We start from the raw sequence: 21,909 nt of genomic DNA, 5'->3' as shown, positions 1-21,909 counted from the left end.
TGTATCGAAAAGATCACTCGACACTGTTGATGGTAACTCATTTTTTTCAGTCCAGAACCAGTTTTCATTTCTCCTTGTAAAACATACTTCAAACCTATTCATTGGAGAAAGAAAAATCACACCAGGAAGGAATTGAGAATTGAAGAGATTAATCGACACTGTCGTACTGGCATATTCTCCTCACTCGTGGCAATTTATTCTTTTCAATCCAGAACTTTGTATCTCATGGACAATTTTAGATTCCAAAGTTTTGTTCGATAAAACTTCCAATCGGATAAAGACAAGTTAAATCCAGATTGCAACTCGTGGTAAGATGGCGGTTACGTTCGGATGAGATACCGAAGCAATATAAGAAGATTAAATCTGTAATGGATAAGAAACAGGAGGAACGAAGATTGGAATCTGAACGAGAAATTGAAGACGAACGAAGGTTGAGACCAGATCTTCGAAGAGATCGAAATCGGAGTGGCAAAGTATTTGCGTCACGCATGAATTTGAAAAAAATAAGAGACTCGATAAGTCACGCGATAATTTTAATCGCGGCGATCAAATTATTTGCTTCGATCGTCTTCGTCGTTATCGCGGTGAAGATCTGTGAACGCGATCGAGGAAATCGTGGCTGTCCGGAGACCATGGCCGATACGGTGCTAGAAAGCGGGTAAACCAGTGCAGCACGCAACACGCTCTTTAGATTCGCACGATCGGAGCAAGTCGCGTAATCGCCTCACGCGTCACGGCGCGATCTTTTCCTAGTAAAACTGCGATTAATCATAATTAGCTGCGATTGCAGCTCCGTGCCGTCAGGGGCGGGATCTTTCCAGCTCCTCCCCTTCTACGGAAAATCGAGCGTGACACGCGTGAAAATAATTAAAAAGAAGGTTCACCGTGCGTGCGACGATCGACAAGAAATTGCGATATCCGTTATGCAATTACGCCTAATCATTTTTCTTTTATCCGACGTTTTCTCCCGCCGAGTCACACACCGTTTAAAACAGTATAATTTTCGCTGGAATTATTTTTCAATATCTATTACAATTTAAGAGTTGCACAAATAAAACAAAAAAACGGTTGGTAATAATTTACCCGTTGAAGTAACAATAACGGAAATGGGGTATAGTTCTTAGGTCGGTTCGAAGAACGTTTCCGCGAAGTTTCATGGAAATCGGCGTAAGTCGTCGGCGTAACCTAACCTCAAAATAACGTAGTTCGATGTTCGTGACGCTCGCGCAACGAATGACCGAGGTACCGGTTCGATTTTCCGCGTAACGCGTAACTCGAAACTCGGGGACACGAAGAGCCGTTCCGAGCTAACACCAAAATCACGCGAACACTCGGGAGTGGCGCGACGATCGACCAATGGGATAATTTAATCTAGAGACAACACGGGCCAAAGCGATCGGTCTAATCGGCTCTGAACGAGGTTAAAACACCGGCACCCGCCGGTCTTATTTACGTCCGACAATAAGTCAATTCATCACTCCGCGATTCGGCCTTAAGTGGTATCACTGACTCATACATACACCCGGCCAGACAGCCGTGCCTATTTCGGACATAAATCACTGTGCCGCGCGGCAGTGGGCCGTGCGGTGCGTAATAATGAGCAAGCGAGCGTAGCACGCGACCCTTTAAGCGTAGCCGGTGAAACGAGTGCCTCGCAAGGTAGAAGGGATTAGCGTGCTTGCTGCGTGTCCCTACTTGATCCTGAGAGCGACCAGTACTCACGGAATTCTTTGCCGCGTAAAAAACCCGACTTAACGGGCGTTCAAGTGGCCCCTTTGATATCCCACCGCGCAACATAGGCGGCGCGAAAGTGTACGATTTTCGTCTGCGGTATCGACGAAAGTGATATTCGTTGCGCCCGGGCAAATCGTCCAAGTTGGGACATTACGGATAATTCCCCGCTTTCGAGCGAGAACTTCCACACCGGATTCGAGTAACCGGAATCATCCCACCCCTCCTACTCACCATTCATCCACAGCCGGATCAATCGATCCGCTCGGTCTCTCCTCGAGACAAAAATCGCCACCTACCCCGCTTTCGAGCCAACTGTCCCAATTTGAAAGCAAGAATCGCCTTATTCGCATTCACAAGTCGCCTCAACGTTCCTTATACTTTGGAATCACGCGTTAACAAAAATCGAAAATTTTTTCCTCGTATCTTCGCGAGAGTATTACCGATCGATCGGCGAGAACGTCCCGAGTAAAACGAGTACCAACACGACCATGTTTAAACTACTTTTGGTCACGCATAGGCGTAAATATTGAACAAAATTCAAGTGCTCCAAAGTAGGCCGTGTTTGTACTCGTTTTACTCGGGAGGAACCCGCCGATACGATGGTACCACTCTCGTAAGAATCCGAGCTGAAAAATATCACAATCCCAATTTTTCATCGGGACGACTCTTCGTCGTCCGAGAACGACGATCGCTCAATTTCACGGAGAACCACCGATTCGACGCTGGATTCTTCGCGAAATCCCCGCGATTCCCCGCCCCCTTTTCTCCCACTCCACTTCTCCGCCAATGTGCGGTCACAATGTCACGAGTCGCGACTTTTTGGCTGGCGCGTAGGGCAGTCGGAATCGCGGCCAGGAAGCACGGAGAACCGAGTGGATCCGGTCGCAGTTGCTGGCAGGGGTTTCGTTCGCAGGCTCGTGGCCGACGGCCACGAAAACCCGGGGGACATGGATCGTGGGCAACAAGTCACCGGGAAACGGCGCGTGACCGCCGTATTCACCGTGCAGATTTACGACAATAAAAATGGGGTGCGCTCGGAACGGGCGAATTCTTCTCTCTCGGGTGGTAAACAATGCCCGTTGATAGAATTACGGCCTCCTTCGATTTTCGATGCAACGATTTTCTTAAGCAAGACCATTGTTCGACGGCCGGTCGTTCGTCGTTGGGATCGATACACACCGGGCGAGAATCACGATCCCGCGACGAACGATTATTGTTCGTTTCGGAACAAGTTGTTTTCTCGAGCGATTCGCCCCACCTCGAGAGCAATCGAATCGCTTAAAAGGATTAGAGGACGAGCGCCGCTAACAGATGTTTAGAATACGGGCACAGGGGGCTGTATTTTCGTTCGAAATTTCGCTCACGATACATTTTCGTTACTTTTTCGTTACTTACTATTTTTGAATTATTCAATTTGAATATTGGATAGAATAGAGCTAAAGTTAGAATTAATGTTCGGTCACTGAAATTATAGAAAATTGAGTGTATAAAAATATCGTGCTTGAAATTTTTCATTTCTGGATTTGTTTTTCAGTTGTGGAGTTTTTCGATTATTCGAAGTGGTACATTCTGCGTGAATTATTGTTCCACGTTTGACGCAACATTGCCGATAACAGTAAGTCCGATACAATTGCAACACTGCTCGGAGTAATCGGAGGATCATTCCTATAAATTATATGTGTGAACAATTATTTATGCGACACGAATTAAATATGAATTTGAAATATTGGTCCACGGTTGGATTCCGTCGATTGACCAGCAGTTGGTCGTTGATTTGTTGGTCACATGATCAATGTACGTGCAATACATTTTCAAAAATATGACCTTTATCGAGGTAACGACATCGATCATATTTCATATCGGTATTAATCGAACGTCACTGTTAATATTTAGTCCGGTTGTATTCAGTCGTCTGTGAAGTTAACTTCATAGCGAACACCCCCAGACGACGATTATCATAAACCGTGCTCCTCCGCTGCTGCTCACCCTCCTGAGCTATTAAAGGCAGGAAGAGTCGGATTTATATCTCGGTTACCAGCGATTCTGTCGAAAATTTTTATAGTAGAAAAAGATTTCGAAATTCAATTTTCAACAACTTTCGATATGTGCACTTTTTCTCTAAGAGTTACCGTTACTGAGATAAAATTACGTTCTTAAAACGTAAGTTCAACAAAAACCAACGTTAACCCTTCACTTACACTACAGTAAAAAGCATTAAATAATTCGTATTTGAAAATAAAAATCAGACTCACACTTAGACTCAAGCACCACATTATACTTTTCCTAGTACAAATAATAAAATACTAATCCAGAATACAAAAATTACAATTACAGTCTAATATATACACACATTATTTAACAATTATTTTTTCAAGATTATAAACCAATATTTTACAGTCTGTCTCAAGATAAAAGGCATTTTTAAGATCGATTTAAAATTGTGAAAAATATACAGTTTAGAAACATTATGCAAATTAACGCGAAAACTAGTGTAACAATTTCATTCGTACGGATATTTCACAGGAACGTGCGAGGGTCGATCAATTTTTCCCGAGAAGGGTTGATTCCAAAAGTAGCTGGATTCACGTGTAGGAGGGGGGGCCTATCTTCCCCGCAATATTATTCTTCTGACCGATACAAGCGCCGGGTAGAACGGTGCCGTGAAAGAAACGTCGGCAGCATATTGGAGGGGTCCGCGGGACACGTCGAAGTCGCTGTCGCAGTTCGTATTATGTCTTTTCGGCAGTACATACACGGCCACGTGCCTATGCGTGACACGTTCACGCATCGCTGCCTGCGTTTCCACTCTCCCCCGTATCGGCTCGTATTCATCCCTGATTCCTTGTTGGGGTGTGCACGGATTGCGTTTCCACTTTAACCGTGCGTCGTTGAACGTCTATCAATGGTACACGGGCTGCACGCTACTTAATCCGACTGGACCGAACGTTTCATAAACTCGTCAATGGCTTTCTTTATTTTCGGGGATTAATATTCGATGTCTTTTTTTCTTTTTTTAATTTTGCAAAAAAAAAAACGTTTGAACGCTCCCAAATGGAGAGGGAGGGAATATTCAAATGCTCCGAAACGGATAAAAATTATAATTTACGTGAAATTTATTTTGATTAAAATTAGACTATTTTTTGATAGATAAAAATTATAGTTTACGTGGAATTTATTTTGATTAAAATTAGACTATTTCGATGGATAACAATTATAATTTACGTGGAATTTATTTTGATTAAAGTTAGACTATTTCGATGGATAAAAATTATAATTTACGTGGAATTTATTTTTACTAAAATTGGAAAGTAATTTCAATGGATAAAAAATTAAATTTCCATTGATTTCATTTTTACTAAAATTTAAAAGTAATTTTGATGGATAAAAATTCTAATTTACGTTGACTTCATTTTTATTGAAATCAGAAAATAATTTCGATGGAAAAAATTCTAATTAACATAGAATTTATTGTTACTGAAATTGGAAAGTAATTTCGATGGATAAAAATTCTAATTTACGTTGACTTCATTTTGATTGAAATCAGAAAATAATTTCGATGGAAAAAATTCTAATTAACATGGAATTTATTGTTACTAAAATTGGAAAGTAATTTCGATGGATAAAAATTCTAATTTACGTCCTCCATTTTCTCTTCGCTAAAATTGGAGAGTAATTTCGATGGAAAAAAATTCCAATTTTCTTTGACTTTATTTCTATTAAAAGTCAGAAAATAATTTCGATGGAAAAAGATTCCAATTCACTTCGATTTCATTCTAATGAAAATCAGAGAACAATTTCGATTGCAAAGAATTCCAATTAACGTGGAATTTATTTTCACTACAATCGAAGAGAAATTTATAAAAATTCTAATTTACTGTTCAGATTGGCACGTCAAACCCTTGGAGATTGTCGTATTATAAATTTCTCGGAACTCGTGGTATCGGGAAATGAAATTGGTCGCAAAGAAGGCCGCGACTTAATTTTGAAAACGAAGATTAAAGATTGAAGATAGGGGCGAGAATACTCGTGTTTCTGTTCCGTGGACGACGCCATTTAAAAGTTTCGAAACAACGACGTCGTTCCCGGTAGAGTCCGCGCAGGTCGCATGAAATTTCACGTTTTTATTTTCCCTTCTTTTTTCCACTCTCGACGGCGACGAAAGGAACGGTTTACGTGTTTTACAAAGGAGGATGTTATTTGTAGTGAAATTATTAACCGCGGTGAACGTGGAACAGCGTTCCGTGTTGGTATTAATTGAACTTTCCTCGATAAGCATTGCACTGGTATCGAAGCCGCGATTTCGTGCAAAAGGGAAATCCTCCGCGCGTTAAGATTCTCGACCGAGACAAGAATCCTTTTTCCACGAGAGTTCGTTCGGTGTGTCGCATTCACGCTATGCGATAATTAGGAAACGATTAATTCTGCCCCGCGTAACGCGTCGTTGCAAACGGGATTTGCTACAACCGTGCCCTATCTGATGAACAAAAACATATTGCCTCGTGCACGAACCGTGTGATGTACGAAAGAAAATGGTTAACAGTGCACAGAACGAAACGTTAAAAGCTGCCCTGCCGGACGAACGACGTTAGCAATTGGAGTGTAAGCCGATACGGCCGATTAATTGCGCTTCGCTTTTATCCTTCATGCACACACGATTCCAGGCCACCGTTTCGTTTAGAATTTAAATATTCATCGAGGTATCTAACTGACCAAATTTATCCCCACGGGATGAAAAATTGGCGAGTAATTTCGATGGATGAGAGATTCAAATTTACACCGAATTTATTTTCGTTAAAATCGATCGATGAAGATTCTAATTTAGGTCTACTTTATTTTCGGTAAAATTCGAGGGTAATTTCGATGGATAAATATTCTAATTTTGGTTGATTTTATTTTTACGAAAATTGGAGGGTAAATTCGATGGATAAATATTCTAATTTTGGTTGATTTTATTTTTACGAAAATTGGAGGGTAATTTCGATTGATAAAAATTGTAATTTATCTGGAATTTAATTCGATTAAAATTGGAGGGTAATTTCGATGGATAAAAATTTTAATTTACCTGGAATTTAATTTGATTCAAATTGAAGGGTAATTTCGATGGATAAGTATTTTAATTAACGTTGATTTTATTTTCACTAAAATTGGAGAGTAATTTCAATGGAAAAGAATTCAAATTTACATCGACTTTATTTTTATCAAAATTAGAAAATTTTGATGGATAAGTATTCTAATTTACGTCGATTTTATTTTTATGAAAATTAAAGGGTAATTTCAATGGATAAAAATTCAAATTTACATCGATTTTATTTTTATCAAAATTAGAAAATTTCGATGGATACAAATTTTAATTTACATTTATTTTATTTTCACTAAAATTGGAGGGTAATTACGATGAATAAATATTCAAATTTACATCGATTTTATTTTGATCAAAATTAGAAAATTTCGATGGATACAAATTTTAATTTACATTAATTTTATTTTTACGAAAATTGAAGAGTAATTGCGATGAATAAAAATTCAAATTTACGTCGATTTTATTTTCCTTAAAACTAGAAGATAATTCTTGTGGACAAAAACTCCAAGCTGCGTCAATTGTTCAAAGAATTGCGAATCATCGAGGATGCAACATTAGAAAACTTAGATTTAAGATGCTTCATAATTCATCGAGGCTGGATTGCAACCTCTATACTACACCTTCCTCACGTCAGACCTTACTGTATTCTATTTTAATCTGCAAAAAAAACTATTATTCTCTCAACGATCCTTCACAACTGTAAAATCGTATTATTGCTCAAAGAAACATTCTCCAAATATCGAGCCGACCATTATACACTAAAAACAGATACTCAACGAACCCAGCTCACGATCTTTATTACTCCATAACTCGTGAACAATCCCTGTACCTGCGTAAACTGTACCCTGTGAACCACTCGACGAAATTCGAACAATTTTCTCCAACTAACTCTCGATAAAATCGATAAACCATCGAACACCAATGTCATCTTTCGCATTTCGTTATCCTTAACAAACCAAAAAAAAAAAGAAAAAAAAAATCCTAAACACCACCATCGATCACTGTCCCACACCTGGTGTTCCCAGCTTCTCAAAAATTGGAGAACGTACACATGTTCGAAACCGTGTCCAATTATCATTCATTGGTCGAGTCACGAGGTAACCGGTGCACTATTTTTTTCTCTCTCTTCGCTAAAGCTTTCGTTTTCGAGTGCACGGGGTAACCGGGGCTCTATTTCATTTCATTTCTTTTTTTTCTTTTTCACTTCGCGAAAGCTTGCATTACCCCTGGTCCTCCGTAGGGACGAAAAGCGACGGTCGGTGGCACGATCGTTACCCACGTTTTCGAGGTGTGTATGATAGTCACGGCATACGTGATCGGACGCGTGAGCGAACTGCCAAGGCACGCGCCGTGCCGGAGCACGTAATTATCATAGGGAAGTTAGGGTCGCCCTCAGACACACGGGCGCAGGAGGTCGAGAGGGTCGGGTCAGGAAGTCACGCGAGGCGGACCCGCGGCGGACGTGAAAAGAGGGTGGAGGAGTTACTTTTATTGTTCTACCAGTTGTCTTAGAGTCGGGCTTTTCCTGGCCACTGGGCAGACCCGTTGAAAACGGTTGGTCGATATCCCTCCTCGGATGGCTACCGAGCTTTTACGAACGGAACTCACCCTTGTAGACCGGGGCTGTTTCTTTCGCGTAACTCACGACGTTTCGCGTGTTCCCGCGATTAGCTTTCCCCGATCGCTTTCCCCGCGATTTTTATGCGAATGTCGACGATCGTACCGCGTAAGGGTGGATTTTGTAACGAGGGTCGAATTTAAACAGAATAGTCAAAAAATGGAATATCGAATACCTTTAATATTTTTATTTCGCTTATTTTTTTTCAAGATAGAATATTTATTCCAAGGGGATTGAAAAGGAGTATTTGTTAGTAATAGTAGTGGACCAATCTTTGATAAAGTTCTATTAGGGGTGGATTTTGTAACGATTGGAGTCGAATGTAAATGTGTGAAAAATAGAATATTAATTCCAAGGGAATTGACAGAAGGTATTTGTTGGTAATAGTAGTAGATCGATTTTTGGTATAGTTTCATTAGGGGTGGGTTTTGAAACAATTGGAGTCGAATGTAAATGTGTGAAAAATAGAATATTAATTCCAAGGGAATTGACAGAAGGTATTTGTTGGTAATAGTATTGGACTGATTTTTGGTATTAGTTTCATTAGGGGTGAGTTTTGAAACAATTGGAGTCGAATGTAAATATGTAAAAAGTAGAATATTAATTCAAAGGGAACTGAAAGAAGATATTTGTTGGTAATAGTAGTGGACTGATTTTTGGTATTGGTATCATTAGGGGTGAGTTTTGAAACAATTGGAGTCGAATGTAAATATGTAAAAAGTAGAATATTAATTCAAAGGGAACTGAAAGAAGATATTTGTTGGTAATAGTAGTGGACCGATTTTTGGTATTGGTATCATTAGGGGTGAGTTTTGTAACGATTAGAGTCGAATGTAAATGTGTAAAAAATAAGATACTATATTAATTCCAAGAAAATTGATAAAAGGAGGTATTTGTTTTCTTTGGTCCCTGGAATAAAAATTGAAGTAATGTTGGTAATAGTAGTGGACCGATCTTTATTATTAGTTTTATTAGGGGTGAGTTTTGTAACGATTGGAGTCGAATGTAAATGTGTAAAAAATAAGATATTATATTAATTCCAAGAGAATTGGAAAAAGAAGATATTTCTTTTCTTTGGTCCCTGGAATAAAAATTGGAGCAATGTTGTTCACAGTAGTGGACCAATCTTTGCTATTGGTATCAATTGGGGTAGGTTTTGTAACGATTGGAGCCATATAAATATCTAAAAAAAAAAAGATAAATGAGTCAAGTGTAAACTTTAAGAGAGAAAGTATAAATTCCGATAGAATTGGAAAAAGGAATAATACAATCAAATTCAGAAGTGTATCTCACAAGTTAGAAGACACTCTATGTATAATTATACAATTCCTGTAATAGAGAAAAGATTCTAGGAATCACCGATACATTTAACAACTTCTTAGAAATTTTCTTGTCGAGTGTAATTCAAGCTCGAACGAAATAATATTGAGATCAGCTGAACGATAGAACCGCAAAGACCGAAATCTTCCGACGCCATCTTGGAAACCTACCATTCGAATTTTACAGTAAACTCGCGACAATTTTCCACTGGATCGTGCGAACATACGCGACAACAAAGAGTTCGATGGCATGTTTCAGGGATACAGTGGAAGCGAGGGTTACACGAGCATGATTTTCTTCGAAACTCGGCCCGCGTTTCGAAGCAACGAGCACGCGAGCAACATTAATGGCCGCGCTCGAATTACACCGGCCAGATATACCTCGAACGTGTTAATTCATAGCAGGGACGAACGATAGTTTGTCATTGTCTTCGTTGTTGCAACAACGCTGAGAACGATCGCTCTCTTTCTCTCTCGCATTAAATAATTTTACTCGTTTCAAGTGGACATTGACCGAGAAATAAATTAAAATTGACAAAAACATTACTTAAATTTTATTATTTAAACGTTACACTTCTGCAACCATACGCATCAAAAGGTTAAAGTAGAGAAAACCATCTCTAAAAAACTGCTGATATTTAAAAATTATTTCCGACGTTACAAAATTTCTGGTACACATGTACGGTACCTGTATGAAAAGTGCACATATTGGACAATATTTTCGCTAATTTTGAAAAAAGAATGTTAGTTTAATGTCACTATCGTTGCAGTTGTATAATTATGTGTACCTGAAGATTCATTTGCTAGGTGTTGTACATTGGAACCGTTGATTCAGCTCGTTTCGAAGAAACAGAGGTTCCCCGATGTCCCGAAAATCGTGCAACTCGGTGTGTGTGCAGGTACAAGGGAATTAATTCGGCGTCACTGTAGTCGCTCGAGAGCAGCTTGTAATTTCAATTTCACGGCGCGGGAGAGCCGCAAAGTGCCCCCGGGGGCCAACACGCGTCGCCACGTAATTTCGCGGACTTCGTGATGCGGACCACCCCCCATTGTATTATTCTGCAAAGTGTAAACTAAGTCGAAAGCGCTGGCTACTATCGGAGGTACAATTTCAGGGCCGAATAATTTCGGGAGGATAATTTCTGAGCATGTTTACGGACTTTACAAAAATATATTTTATTCGTTTCATTAAAGATCTATACGCTATCATCCTGAACGGGCACATTAGTGTCTTGATCACTTGAGTTGAAGTTGATCACTTGGGATCCTTCCCTCTTGAGTTGAAATATTCTTTCAACACTATTAGCCAACGTGGAATGTTCGAACAATGAATGTTCGATTCTTCGACAGTAAGAATAAATAAAATTGATAGCTACGTTTAGTTAATATTACGAGTCCTAATTATCACTAGGTCGTAAGTTTACAATTTTACGAGGAGCGATACGTTTTTGCTTTGGATAATAAAATTTCTGTAAAAAGTTTTATACTTTTCTTCGATATAGTGTCTAAAGTGAAGAATGGAATTTGTGAGAATCGAGAACGTTGAGAAGATGACTTCGTTACCGAAGAAACCTTTTGAACTGTTCCACGTCTAGCAATTTCCATTCGAAAACACTGATGAGGTAGACACAATGCACACGTGCGAACTAGACCACCAATTCCCTCTTTGATAGTCGATCCATGGTGATTGTAATCTAACGAGGCTTCGCGACCGCAAACCGTTTACACGAAGCCGCCCCCAGGGTAGGGGCTCTGATCTCTGATCTCTGCGAAACGATTGTGTCACTGCGCGTTAACCTTAGCGACGGCGCAGCCATCTTTAGATGCATTAGCAGCGACGTTTAATAAACGTTGCCACGGGACTCGATTAATTGTTAACACTTGGAGTGAAATTGTAATGACAACTGATCCAAAGCTGTGTCGAGACTAACTTGTCATTTCTATACTTTTCGTTTCGTAACATTTTTTGACGTTGAGTTTCTGTCTAATATTTAGATAATGCTAACAGCTCCTGAGGATGACAATGCACACTAAAATTTATCAAATACTATAATGCAAGTTCCGTTACCACCACAGGAATGATCCTCTTGTGAAGTCGCAATGGTTCACCTTTAAATGCATAGTTCCTTTCGAAAGTTGCTAATACAATTAAAACAAAAATTTAGATTTTACCCCTTACAAAAAGTAGATACTGCACCTACGTCACATTAACTAAGAAATTAATCAAAATTGATAAAAAACTATCGCAAAAGTGCAACTTGTAAGCAAGGAACACAACTTTACCACCCAGGAGCACCCATGTAGCAACTATGCAACTTTGACTAAGAAATGGATCAAGTCTGACAACAATCTGCCGCAAGAGTGCAACTCGAGAGAAAGAAACACGTCCCTGTCGCCCAGTAGCACCTGCTCGAACGAAAACTAAGTACGTTCCAGTGTGTGGTACTCCAGTATCTTCTGCGAGCAGTGTGCATTCAAAGATTAATCCTGTTCGGGTCGATGTGCGATGGTCGTCGAGAAGACGCGACCCAGCGACATCCTTCATCCGCCAGCCGCGGGATCCTGGTCCCAGGCTGACGAATCAAAGCGGTTAATTCGCTCTTTGCCAGCCGATCCATGGCGGCGTGGTTGTAACCTGGCCAGGCATCGGGGCCAGAAGCCGTTTATAACAACCTGCCCGCGGGGCAGCGGCTCTCTGATCTCCGCGAGATGATTGTGCCAGGCGTCGGTTGGCGTTCGCAGGGTGGGGCCACGGCTGCTGCTCTTCGGTGTTGCCGCGCGGCCAAGCGTCTCTACACAGCCCCCGGGGCTTGCTCTCTCTCGACGACAAAGGGGCCGCGGTTCAACGCGCCACAAAGCGCCGGGACGCCCACACCCGCGCACCCCCGGCGCACAGACGCGCGCACACAAAGCCTGTTTCCCCGTTCGAGCGAGCCGGGGTGTCGCGACGCGTGAACTTGCACCCGACGGCGCCCTCCCCGCCAACCCCCCTCAAACCACCCACGACCACCCCTTTCGTTCTGTGTGCGCTTGTTTGTGTGTGTGTGTGTGTGTGTAGCGAATCGACGAACGACGCGGAGAAGGAAAATTCCAACGACCAGAACGACGGGGGGCGAAGAGGGGGGCAGGGTGGGACGCAGAAGAAGCGGGTTCGAATCCTAGCACGGTGCCCGATAAGACGGCGACGAGGATCGATCCGTCGTAGACGAGCTTCTCCGACAACGGTGTTTTGCGGGACTCTGGTGAGAAACTGTGTTCTCCGATCGAGGGATCGGGTGACGTGGTCCTCGTGGATACGTGGTTGCGAGGACTGATGGAATTTTTGGGAAGAAGTGGTTTTTTTTCCAAGTTCGGGGTTCTCGGGTGACAAGGTTCGTCGATAGTGTTTTTAGGGAGTTTGGAGGGAAACTTGAGTCGAGGAGTTGGTAGTGGTCTCTCTAGGAGTTAGGTGACACAGTCCTCGCAAATGGTCCTCGAGGATGTGGTTGTGAGGAGTGATGGAATTTTTGGGAAGATGTGGTTTTTCCAAGTTCGGGGTTCTTGGGTGACAAAGTTTGTCGATAGTGTTTTTAGGGAGTTTGGAGGGAAACTTGAGTCGAGGAGTTGGTAGTGGTCTATCTAGGAGTTGGGTGACACAGTCCTCGCGAATGGTACGAGAGGATGTGGTCGTGAGGACAGGTGGATTTTTTGGGAAGAGGTGTGTTTTCTACGTTTGGTATTCTCGATCAGGTAACACTCAGTGACGAGGACCAAGAGATGTCCATAGTGTTTTTTAGGACTTTTGGAGGGAAACTGTAGCCAATCTTAGGTGACACTCTCCTCACAATTTGGGAATTTTGGGAAAGTACTTTTTCCAAGTTCGGTATCCTCGGTTGGTTAATACTCGGTGAAGAGGATCGATCCGTTTTCAGGACTTTAGAGAGAAACTTCAATCGAGAAGATAGGTGGCATAGTCCTCGGGAATTGGGTCGTGAGGATCAATTAAATTCGGGGAGGATGTGTTTTCCAAGTTTGGTATCCTCTATCGAGAAACAGTCAGTGGCGAGGATCAATCCTTTGTGGATGAGGTTCTCAGATAATATCTTGCGCGAATCTAGGAGGGAACTGTGTCTAATCGAGAAGTTGGATGACAGTCTTCACGGATTGGGTCACAGGGGCCGATCGAATTTTCGATTGGAAGCGTCTTTTTCCAGGTACGGTGTTCTCGGTCGATTAACTCTCGGACATTGAGTTCTCGGGTCCATTTAGACCCCATTCCAGACGCAAAATACTCGCTCCTTCGTTACTCGACACCAAGGGTTATTTATTTACGTTTACGAAGTTACGTTATTACGTTACGAAGGTACACTTCTCGATGATGCTCGATGTTCTAGTTTAGAAAATTGTTCGAACAATTGCAAAGCCTTTCAACAATTTGTGGCGCCCTGTGTGACGACGTGGATACACCATCTTTATCGGAAATTAACGTAAACGAGACACGTTGAAATTGCGCTTTCAAACGTCGTTACGATGGTACTGTGGTTAATTGAAAAATGATAGCCAACATTTGGTGATGTATGTAGCAAACTGGTTCGTACGTAACTGTCAGAAGTGTAGTGGTTCTGTTTCGAAGGTTAGAGCGTGACTGTTTTAGGCTCGGTGTACGAAGTGAGAGAAAGTCGACGGGGTTGTGAAATCGTTGGGGGGTGGGGGGTTGTCAGGAAATGGACACGGAAAATTCTAGAAACTGTGAACGCGTCTAGCGTTTCGAGTGTTCCGCGAGTGGTGGTTTATTTTTTTCTATATGTATTCGAACTCGCGACCCAACAAGAGCCGAGTCCTTAACACCTTTACCGCCGAGGTAAATTGACTTTTACCATTTTCTGTTTCATTTTTCCGTATTTCCGTCCGTGTAGATCCTAGGGGTTGAAATAACGACAAAGACGACAACTTTTGCACGGAAGGAAACCATCGTAATAGTTAATTAGAATTTTCTAAAAAATTGTTCAATTAAGATCGAACAATTGAGAAAAAGATGCTTACAGAGATCCTATATGGTGGTGAGAATTTAATATGAAAATTTTTTTTTAAATTGAATGCAAAAGTAGATAAAAAACACACTTTGTTCAATTAATATTTGAAGTTAAAATCCCCCCCATCTTAATATAAAAATCTTTAATATAAAAAATAAATGTGTATTCTACCTTCTTCAGAATTTAAAATAAAAATTGTGCACTCTATCGGTTCGAAGTGACAAAGATCGAGTGGCGCCCCCACCTTGGTGAACCCTGCCTGTAAACTCGGGCCCCCTCGTCCCCCATTCTGGAGAAGCTCTCAACATGCGCGAAGAAATAAATGTATAATTTTTGCCCCGTACAATCGGAGATAGAATTTAAAATAAAAATTGCGGAGCAATTAAGCCCAAGCCGCGAAGGTTGAGTGGCGCCCCCTCCACTTTGGAGAAGCTCTCGACTCGCGCGAAAGAACAAATGTGTATTTTTTCCACGGTAGGATCAAAGGTAGGATTTTAAATAAAAATTGCGCGGCAATTACCTCGTAGCCGCAAAGGTCGAGTGGCGCCCCCCTCCCACCCCCTCTCATCGTGGAGAACCTCTCGACTCGCGTCGAAAAAATATACATTTCCCCCTCCCTTCCCATCCTGGATACGTTGGAAGGTAAAATTTCGAATGAAATTCTACGAAAGAGATCGAATCCTCGATTAGAGGATCGTGCCCCCCTCGTTAAAAGTTCAAGATCGTGGAAACTCACCCTGTCCAGGAGCCGGCGACGTGGCGTGGCTCCAGCCCCCCTTGTACGAGCTGCTGGCATCTGAAAATAGAAAAGAGGTGATCGTTTCAACACGAATCGAATCTCGACGCGATTTGTTCACGTTTCGCGACGATCTTCGCGATCATTTCTGGTGGCCGTGGTATTGTAGTTTCTCGGGGGCAACGCCGAAGTTGAGGTTCCGCTCATCGATCCGTGCCCCCCTCTTTACGAACGAGAGCGGCGGCGCACGTGCTACCGTCGGCCTACACCTCGCGATCCGCGAGCAAAGATTATGCTCTTTTTTAGGTCACGTTATTAGAAGACGTATACCGTCTGCAATTGCAAGTTAATCAGTTCTGGGAATCGCCACCCGCGCGGGCTCGTAAAATATATCTGATCGCCGGTTTTCAAGTAGTCTCTCTCGTGGTCCCCCCTTTCGCTCCGCGATCACGTTGAGGAAAGAAGAGGGGTGGAGGAGGAGGAGGAGGGGGTGTGTGTGCAGAGAAAAAACAATCCTCCGGGAAAATCTTTACGACGCCTTAATGACACCGGCTCTGCGTGACGTGGCTTCGAAATATGATTTAGAGAACGAGCCGACGCTGATTAACAAAACCCTTTTCCTGGGAGAAATAATCGTTCCGCGCCCTCTCGTGCAATTTCGGTTCCCGATCGTCGAGATTCGGAGCGATCTGGAAATCGAACGAAATATACGGGCTCGCGAACCAATTTCGGAGGCTTGGTTCGTTTCAAACGGTGATTTTTCATCGATAGCAACATCGGGACCATTTTCGTGGTCCCTGGACCCGATTCGATATAGGTGACTTCTTGGAAGATTGCAGATGAAACGAACAAAGCCGAATTTTTCCGAGGATGGATACAATTCTTGATACGAAGGTGGACCGAGCAGTGTGAATCGCGTTGAATGGGTTTAATTGGCTCTACTGTGCGCAACGATGTACAGTACGCGCGCGAGAAGATTGCATGTGGTGTCATGTAGTGACATTGGATTAGCATGTGGTTGTGTACGCTCAGGAGCAATCTCGTCGAGCGCGAAAAGGACGAGTGTGCATTTATCTCGCACCAGACCTATGAACGAATAGAAGTTGCCATAAGTCCAGATGCAATCTTCTCACGCGCGTACTGTACATTTGCACCGACTGGGGTCCACACTAGTAACCTTACATCGCGGATACTGTATCGCTTAAAAGTATTCCACGACTTCGAGGAAAGAGTGAAAAGTGAACAATGATTTTTTATAACATTGTTACGATCAGAGCAACATGGTGCCTGTTATGCGTTGACTTCAGTTTTTAGTCGAGTAACATTTTAGAGAAACGACTGAGAAATTAAATATTTATTTCTATCACGTCCCTTCGCATCAGCTAAACAGCGCTGTAGAGGGTTAGAGCGACGTAGTGTCTACTATCTGGCATGTTCCAACAGTCTTTGGTAATATTTTACCCAAGAGAATTAATTATGATAAATAAATTGCTTCATAGCGACTAGACTGGACGAGTCGCACTTAACTTTGAAGAGGATTGAAATATCAGAAGTTTCCCTACTCGTAGAGCAGAGTGTCTAACCGCTTCAACGTACCATGAGGGTTAGAGCGACGTAGTATCTACTATCTGGTATGCTCCAATAGTCTGTAGTAATATTTTACCCAAGAGAATTAATTACGATAAATAAATTGCTTCATAGCGACCAGACTCGTCGAGTCGCACTTAACTTTGAAGAAGATTGAAATATCAGAAGTTTCCTTTCCCTGCCTAACCGTTTCAACGAACCATGGTTCCTCGTGTTATTTTTAGGGTGGTTTATGAAAATACTATGTTGGAATTTTCCTCGTCGTAATCTCGAACGCGTACACCGCACGGTATTGCTTTCAGGAGCGTCGCGTTCGACGAGGTTCACCCGATTCCTGGCGCTGTCTCCGCCGCCGCCGGTGTGTTTGCAGACAGATATATTTTCATTTGGCAGTTATTGGCACGAGGGTGGCCCCGGTGTGTACATACGCACGGCAGTACGTCATGCTGCTGCAGAAACTCCGTCTTTCTGTGCAAACAACGACTCTGGTGTACGGAATGACCCGATCTATCGTCTTTGCCCCCTTCATTTGATCTAGAGGCCAGTGTCCATTAATGGAGCCTCGAGTTTCACGTTCCTGAAACGTGGAAGGGACCCCTGACACTAATATCTCGATCCAAGGCGCGAGATATCGGCCTTCTGCTCTGATTCTCTCAAGATTGAACAAAGAAACGTCGATAACAATGTTGTGTTCAATTTTTTGGTAACACGGAGGTGGAAGTACAACTTCAGCTGAGAAAGAGTGTAGTACTGGAGAGATTCAAGTAGACACAATTAGGGTTGAATGGGGTAACAAGATATTCGAATTATTCTTTGCTTTTTCTTAAATTCTCCAAGATTAAAAGTACGAAAGAAGTCCTGGAATTGAGAAACTGAACCTCATTTTTAAGTGGAAAAGTACTAAGAGTTTCTTAAAGGATACAGAGACAACACAAGAGAGAGAGAGGGAATAACTTGTGAAGTGAACGAAAGAGGAAAGAGCTCAGATCTGGGACACTATTGGTCCGTTAACTTCTCAGCGACGGAAAGAATTCACGCGTTTAAAACAATAGATATCAGTGATCCAAGGTTCTCCAGAATTGTCTTATCGATTTATGAATCCCTAGGGAAGGTTTAAATCTTACGTCGATCAGTTCATAATAAGGACCAACTCGATCCAGGAATAGTCAGATCTGTCTACAAGTTGTCACTGTTAAAGACTTGGACATACTGAGAAACACGTCTTGGTCACACCTAGAAAGCACTTTACATACCACTTGCAAGTACTCTCTAACCTTCCATCCGTCGTCAACAGACCCTCAAAACTAAAGGTGTAGCTAAACAATGTAAGCGAATCGTTTTCTCATGGTCTTCCTTCTTTTAAACAGTACCAGATATCACCTGCTGGGCTTACTGAGCTAGATAACAGTTAATTTTCATCTGATCCGATCCCAGCCAGTCACTTATCCACCCTCAAATCACTATCTCAGAGCTCCTATTAAACTTGCTCCTATTAAAGACTGTTCCTATCACTCTTCCAAACTTTTTTCACTCGCGACCCCTTATGCAGATTCTGTAAAATCTATGGATACTATGAATATAGCCAGTCTATGTAGCGTAACATTACTTTTCGAGCTTCAACGTCTAAAATATTCCAACATTTCAGAAACGATAAAAATCTAGTATCAAAGTTTCTTGAAATTCGTTGCAACTACTATCGTGGAAGTACAAAGGTTCCACCACTGGTCAAGACATCTCGAACTTTTTCCACTCGCGACCCTTTTTAAAAGCTTTACAAAATCTGTAGATACGTACGTATATTCTCAACAAGGCAACCTAGACAAGAAGCTCCGATTAAATAACTAGTTACAATCTTGGAAATTTATAAGACCAAAAGCACTTGGATTCGTTCTTTGCATCTCCTCGCAGTGCACCGCGCAATATTCTCAACGGCGGAACCTACATACAGCTTGGAAAACCTCAGTAACGACTAAATACTATCATGGAATTTTATAAAAGGAAAAATCATTTCCGTGAACGTCACTCGAGGTGCAATCTTTGCGTCTCCCCGCAGTACACCGGCCACCACCACGTGGTCGTCGACGGCACGTAGCGACGGGAAAGTGGTGCCCTAACCGTTTCGATAACGCGAAACCTCACGGGGGACGTACCGGCGAACAGCATCGAGAGATTGGTGAACGCCGTGGTGCGTGGCAATTCCGCGGCGGTGGTCCCGCTGCTCTTGAGGTCCAGCATCTCGCGCTCGGTCCCGTGAGCCAGCGGCCGTTCGTTACGGCGGCCTACACGGGTCAGTGTATTCGTCTCTCTCTCTACAATCCTGGACCAGGGGTCCTACAGTCGACTGGCACTGTCGACGCACGGATCGGTGGCTGCCGTGTGCACGATGGCTAGCTCGGTCATATCAGCCCCCCCTGGAGACGATGACGACGACGACGACGATGACAACGACGACGACGATGCCCTTTAACCGCGTACGAACGCGACGGTTGCGCGTAGTACCTCGATAACGACGACGATCTCGACACGTTGGACCGCGACCTCGGTTACAGTACGATACGTGGCTGGCTGCGCGATAAGGCCGCCGATGATCATCTTGGCGACCCGCTCTGAGTGACACTGGCCGTTCCGTGCGGGGGCCGACACCGGGATCCGCGCCCCCCTTACCCCCACCACGGGGGGTCCCGCCCCGCTCGCGACGCGGTGTCGTCGCCCACGGTGGCTCTCTCTCCGCCCGGGGTTGGTTCGATCGCGGTCGCGCAGTGGGCGGGGCTTGCGCGCGGGGCTGCTCACACCCTTCGCGCGTGGGGGCGGGCACCGCGCGTGCGCCGCGCGCACCGTGCGGTGGACAGCGACGCAGCTCGATGAGACGACTCCGGTTCGTGGGGGCTGCGAGAGAGGGTTGGTTACCCCCCGTCGCGGACGCCCGAGCGACGCACCAGGTTGCTAGGTGGCTGGCCGCGAACCTACCGGACCTCCTGCACTTACCGACCGGCGTTGTCGACGACGTAGTTTGCCCCGGTAACGACGTGCCACCGGTTCCCTTCCGGAACAAACCCTCTGTGGTAACGGCGCCCGTTTAGAGAGAATGGTCAGGGAATTTTGGCAGTAATGGGCCAAGGTGTTTTCCATTATTCTTCGGTCCCCCTCCCTCTCCTCGAGTTTTCGTAGGTTTAAGGAGTCTCCCTCCGCGCTAAGAGCGGCTTTTTTTCCTTTTTCTTTTTTTTCCTTTATTTTTCTTTCCTTTTTACCCACTCACGCCTCTTTCGTTTTCTTTGTTTCACGGGTTTTTCGGTTCGACGAGACTCGGGCTTGAAAAAGGGCTCGGTGGAAACGCGAGCGCGAGTTGATGGCCGAGGTTCGTTATGCTGATTCGTTTGGAGGGGGGCTGCTTTCGCGCGGAGAGTTTTGGCATGGTTGTGTTCTCTCGCGGAGGATCGAAACGATTAATTTCTTGTCCCGAGAAATTCCGGTGCGAGTAACTTTCTCATCGCAAATTTTTTTGTTTGTTTTTTTTTTAAATTTATTTATATAATTGTTTTCACGGTTTCGAGTCTCGTAATGGCGGTACTGACGAGGACCAATCGTCCCTACCGTAACATTAACCGAGATTTAAATGTACGGTTAGCTCGATTAATTAAATTGTATTAATAATGAGTAATGGGTCGTTAATAGACACGGCGAGTGTTCACGGTGAATACTCGTGGATGGAAAAACGTTTGAAATTTCCAACGGAATCGCGATATCGGAAAGAGGAACGATGATATTTAACCGACGTGGTATTCACGTTTTAATTTGCCACAGTGGCCACCGATCAACGAACTGCTGCAGATTTCCCCTGTCAATGAATATCATTTAACGGCCCGGTATTTTCACTGCCAAATTATAATAATTACACGCGCGTGCAACGACTGCGCCCGCGTTTCGGAGAATTACGCGATGACCCCGTTATTAACGCGATTTGCATTTCGTTGCAATTACTCGGTTGTCTCTGGCCTCTGGTATAATGTCCGCCGGTTATTTCCATAAAATCTGCTTTATTCCGTGAAAACATGAGGCTGTCTTAATTAATTGATTATTTACCGCAATTATAATCCTGACAAAGAAAGTTTACGATGCGCCTGTAACGGGCTGCTCTCGCGGTGTTTTATAAGCGAAATGTTGCTCTCCGTACACGAACACGGATATTTTGTCGATAATTATGAAATTTTTATGGGACGTTCACCGTTACGAATTTTCAACACTTTTAATTTTATCGATGATCGCGGAACTTTTTCACTTTCGATTCGTAATAACCGTTTCACGAGATTGCCAATTTTCAGGAATGAAAAGTGCGGTCAATTTTTTGGTAAATTGGATATCGACACCTACTTCGTGTCATAAGATGCACGAATTTTTTGAATTAATCATCTACGGCACCTGTGTGAATTTATAATTATACATCTATGTATTTGTATATGTTTTCAAAGTTTGATTTCACGGTTTTATTATCGTGTACTATTCTGCTGTGAAATAATGATTCACCAAATATAATTTTCACTGTTAACGTTTGTCAGTGTCTTTTAACACAATTCTCCTCAAAAGTCAATATTACAATCTTTGAAATTCATGATCAAAACACAAAATTTCCACCATAATCGAATAATCCAAATTGCACCGTATAATATGCACTTTAAAATATGGTAAAACCCTAGAATTTGTTTAACAACCCCCTAAAGTCTTCCCAAGTATTTTTTTCGACGTTTCGATAAATTTATTTTCATCCTTTAGTCTAAATTATTCTTTCTAAAAAGGACTAAAATAAATCCATCGAGACGTAGAAAAAT

General features: G+C 42.9%; 2 protein-coding genes across 8 annotated transcripts in view; one reads left to right on the top strand and one right to left on the bottom strand.

Annotated features, from left to right (window-relative positions):
- Ets65a (DNA-binding protein D-ETS-3) overlaps positions 1-21,909 on the bottom strand; it is a 79,162-nt gene that overhangs the window by 12,261 nt on the left and 44,992 nt on the right. Inside the window, exon 3 of one of the 2 annotated variants that reach the window (XM_076315336.1) lies at positions 15,500-15,559. The exons of the other annotated variant lie outside the window; for it this stretch is intronic. Within the exon in view, the coding sequence (XP_076171451.1) occupies positions 15,500-15,559 (60 nt within the window). The remainder of the gene's footprint in view (positions 1-15,499; positions 15,560-21,909) is intronic. 2 annotated transcript variants of the gene reach the window in all.
- LOC143148721 (uncharacterized) overlaps positions 1-21,909 on the top strand; it is a 77,340-nt gene that overhangs the window by 15,871 nt on the left and 39,560 nt on the right. The gene's annotated exons all lie outside the window — the stretch shown is intronic.

This window comes from Ptiloglossa arizonensis, chromosome 6 (genome assembly GCF_051014685.1).
Source record: "Ptiloglossa arizonensis isolate GNS036 chromosome 6, iyPtiAriz1_principal, whole genome shotgun sequence".
Taxonomy (NCBI): Eukaryota; Metazoa; Arthropoda; class Insecta; order Hymenoptera; family Colletidae; genus Ptiloglossa; species Ptiloglossa arizonensis.
This window is presented reverse-complemented; position numbering and strand designations above follow the sequence as displayed.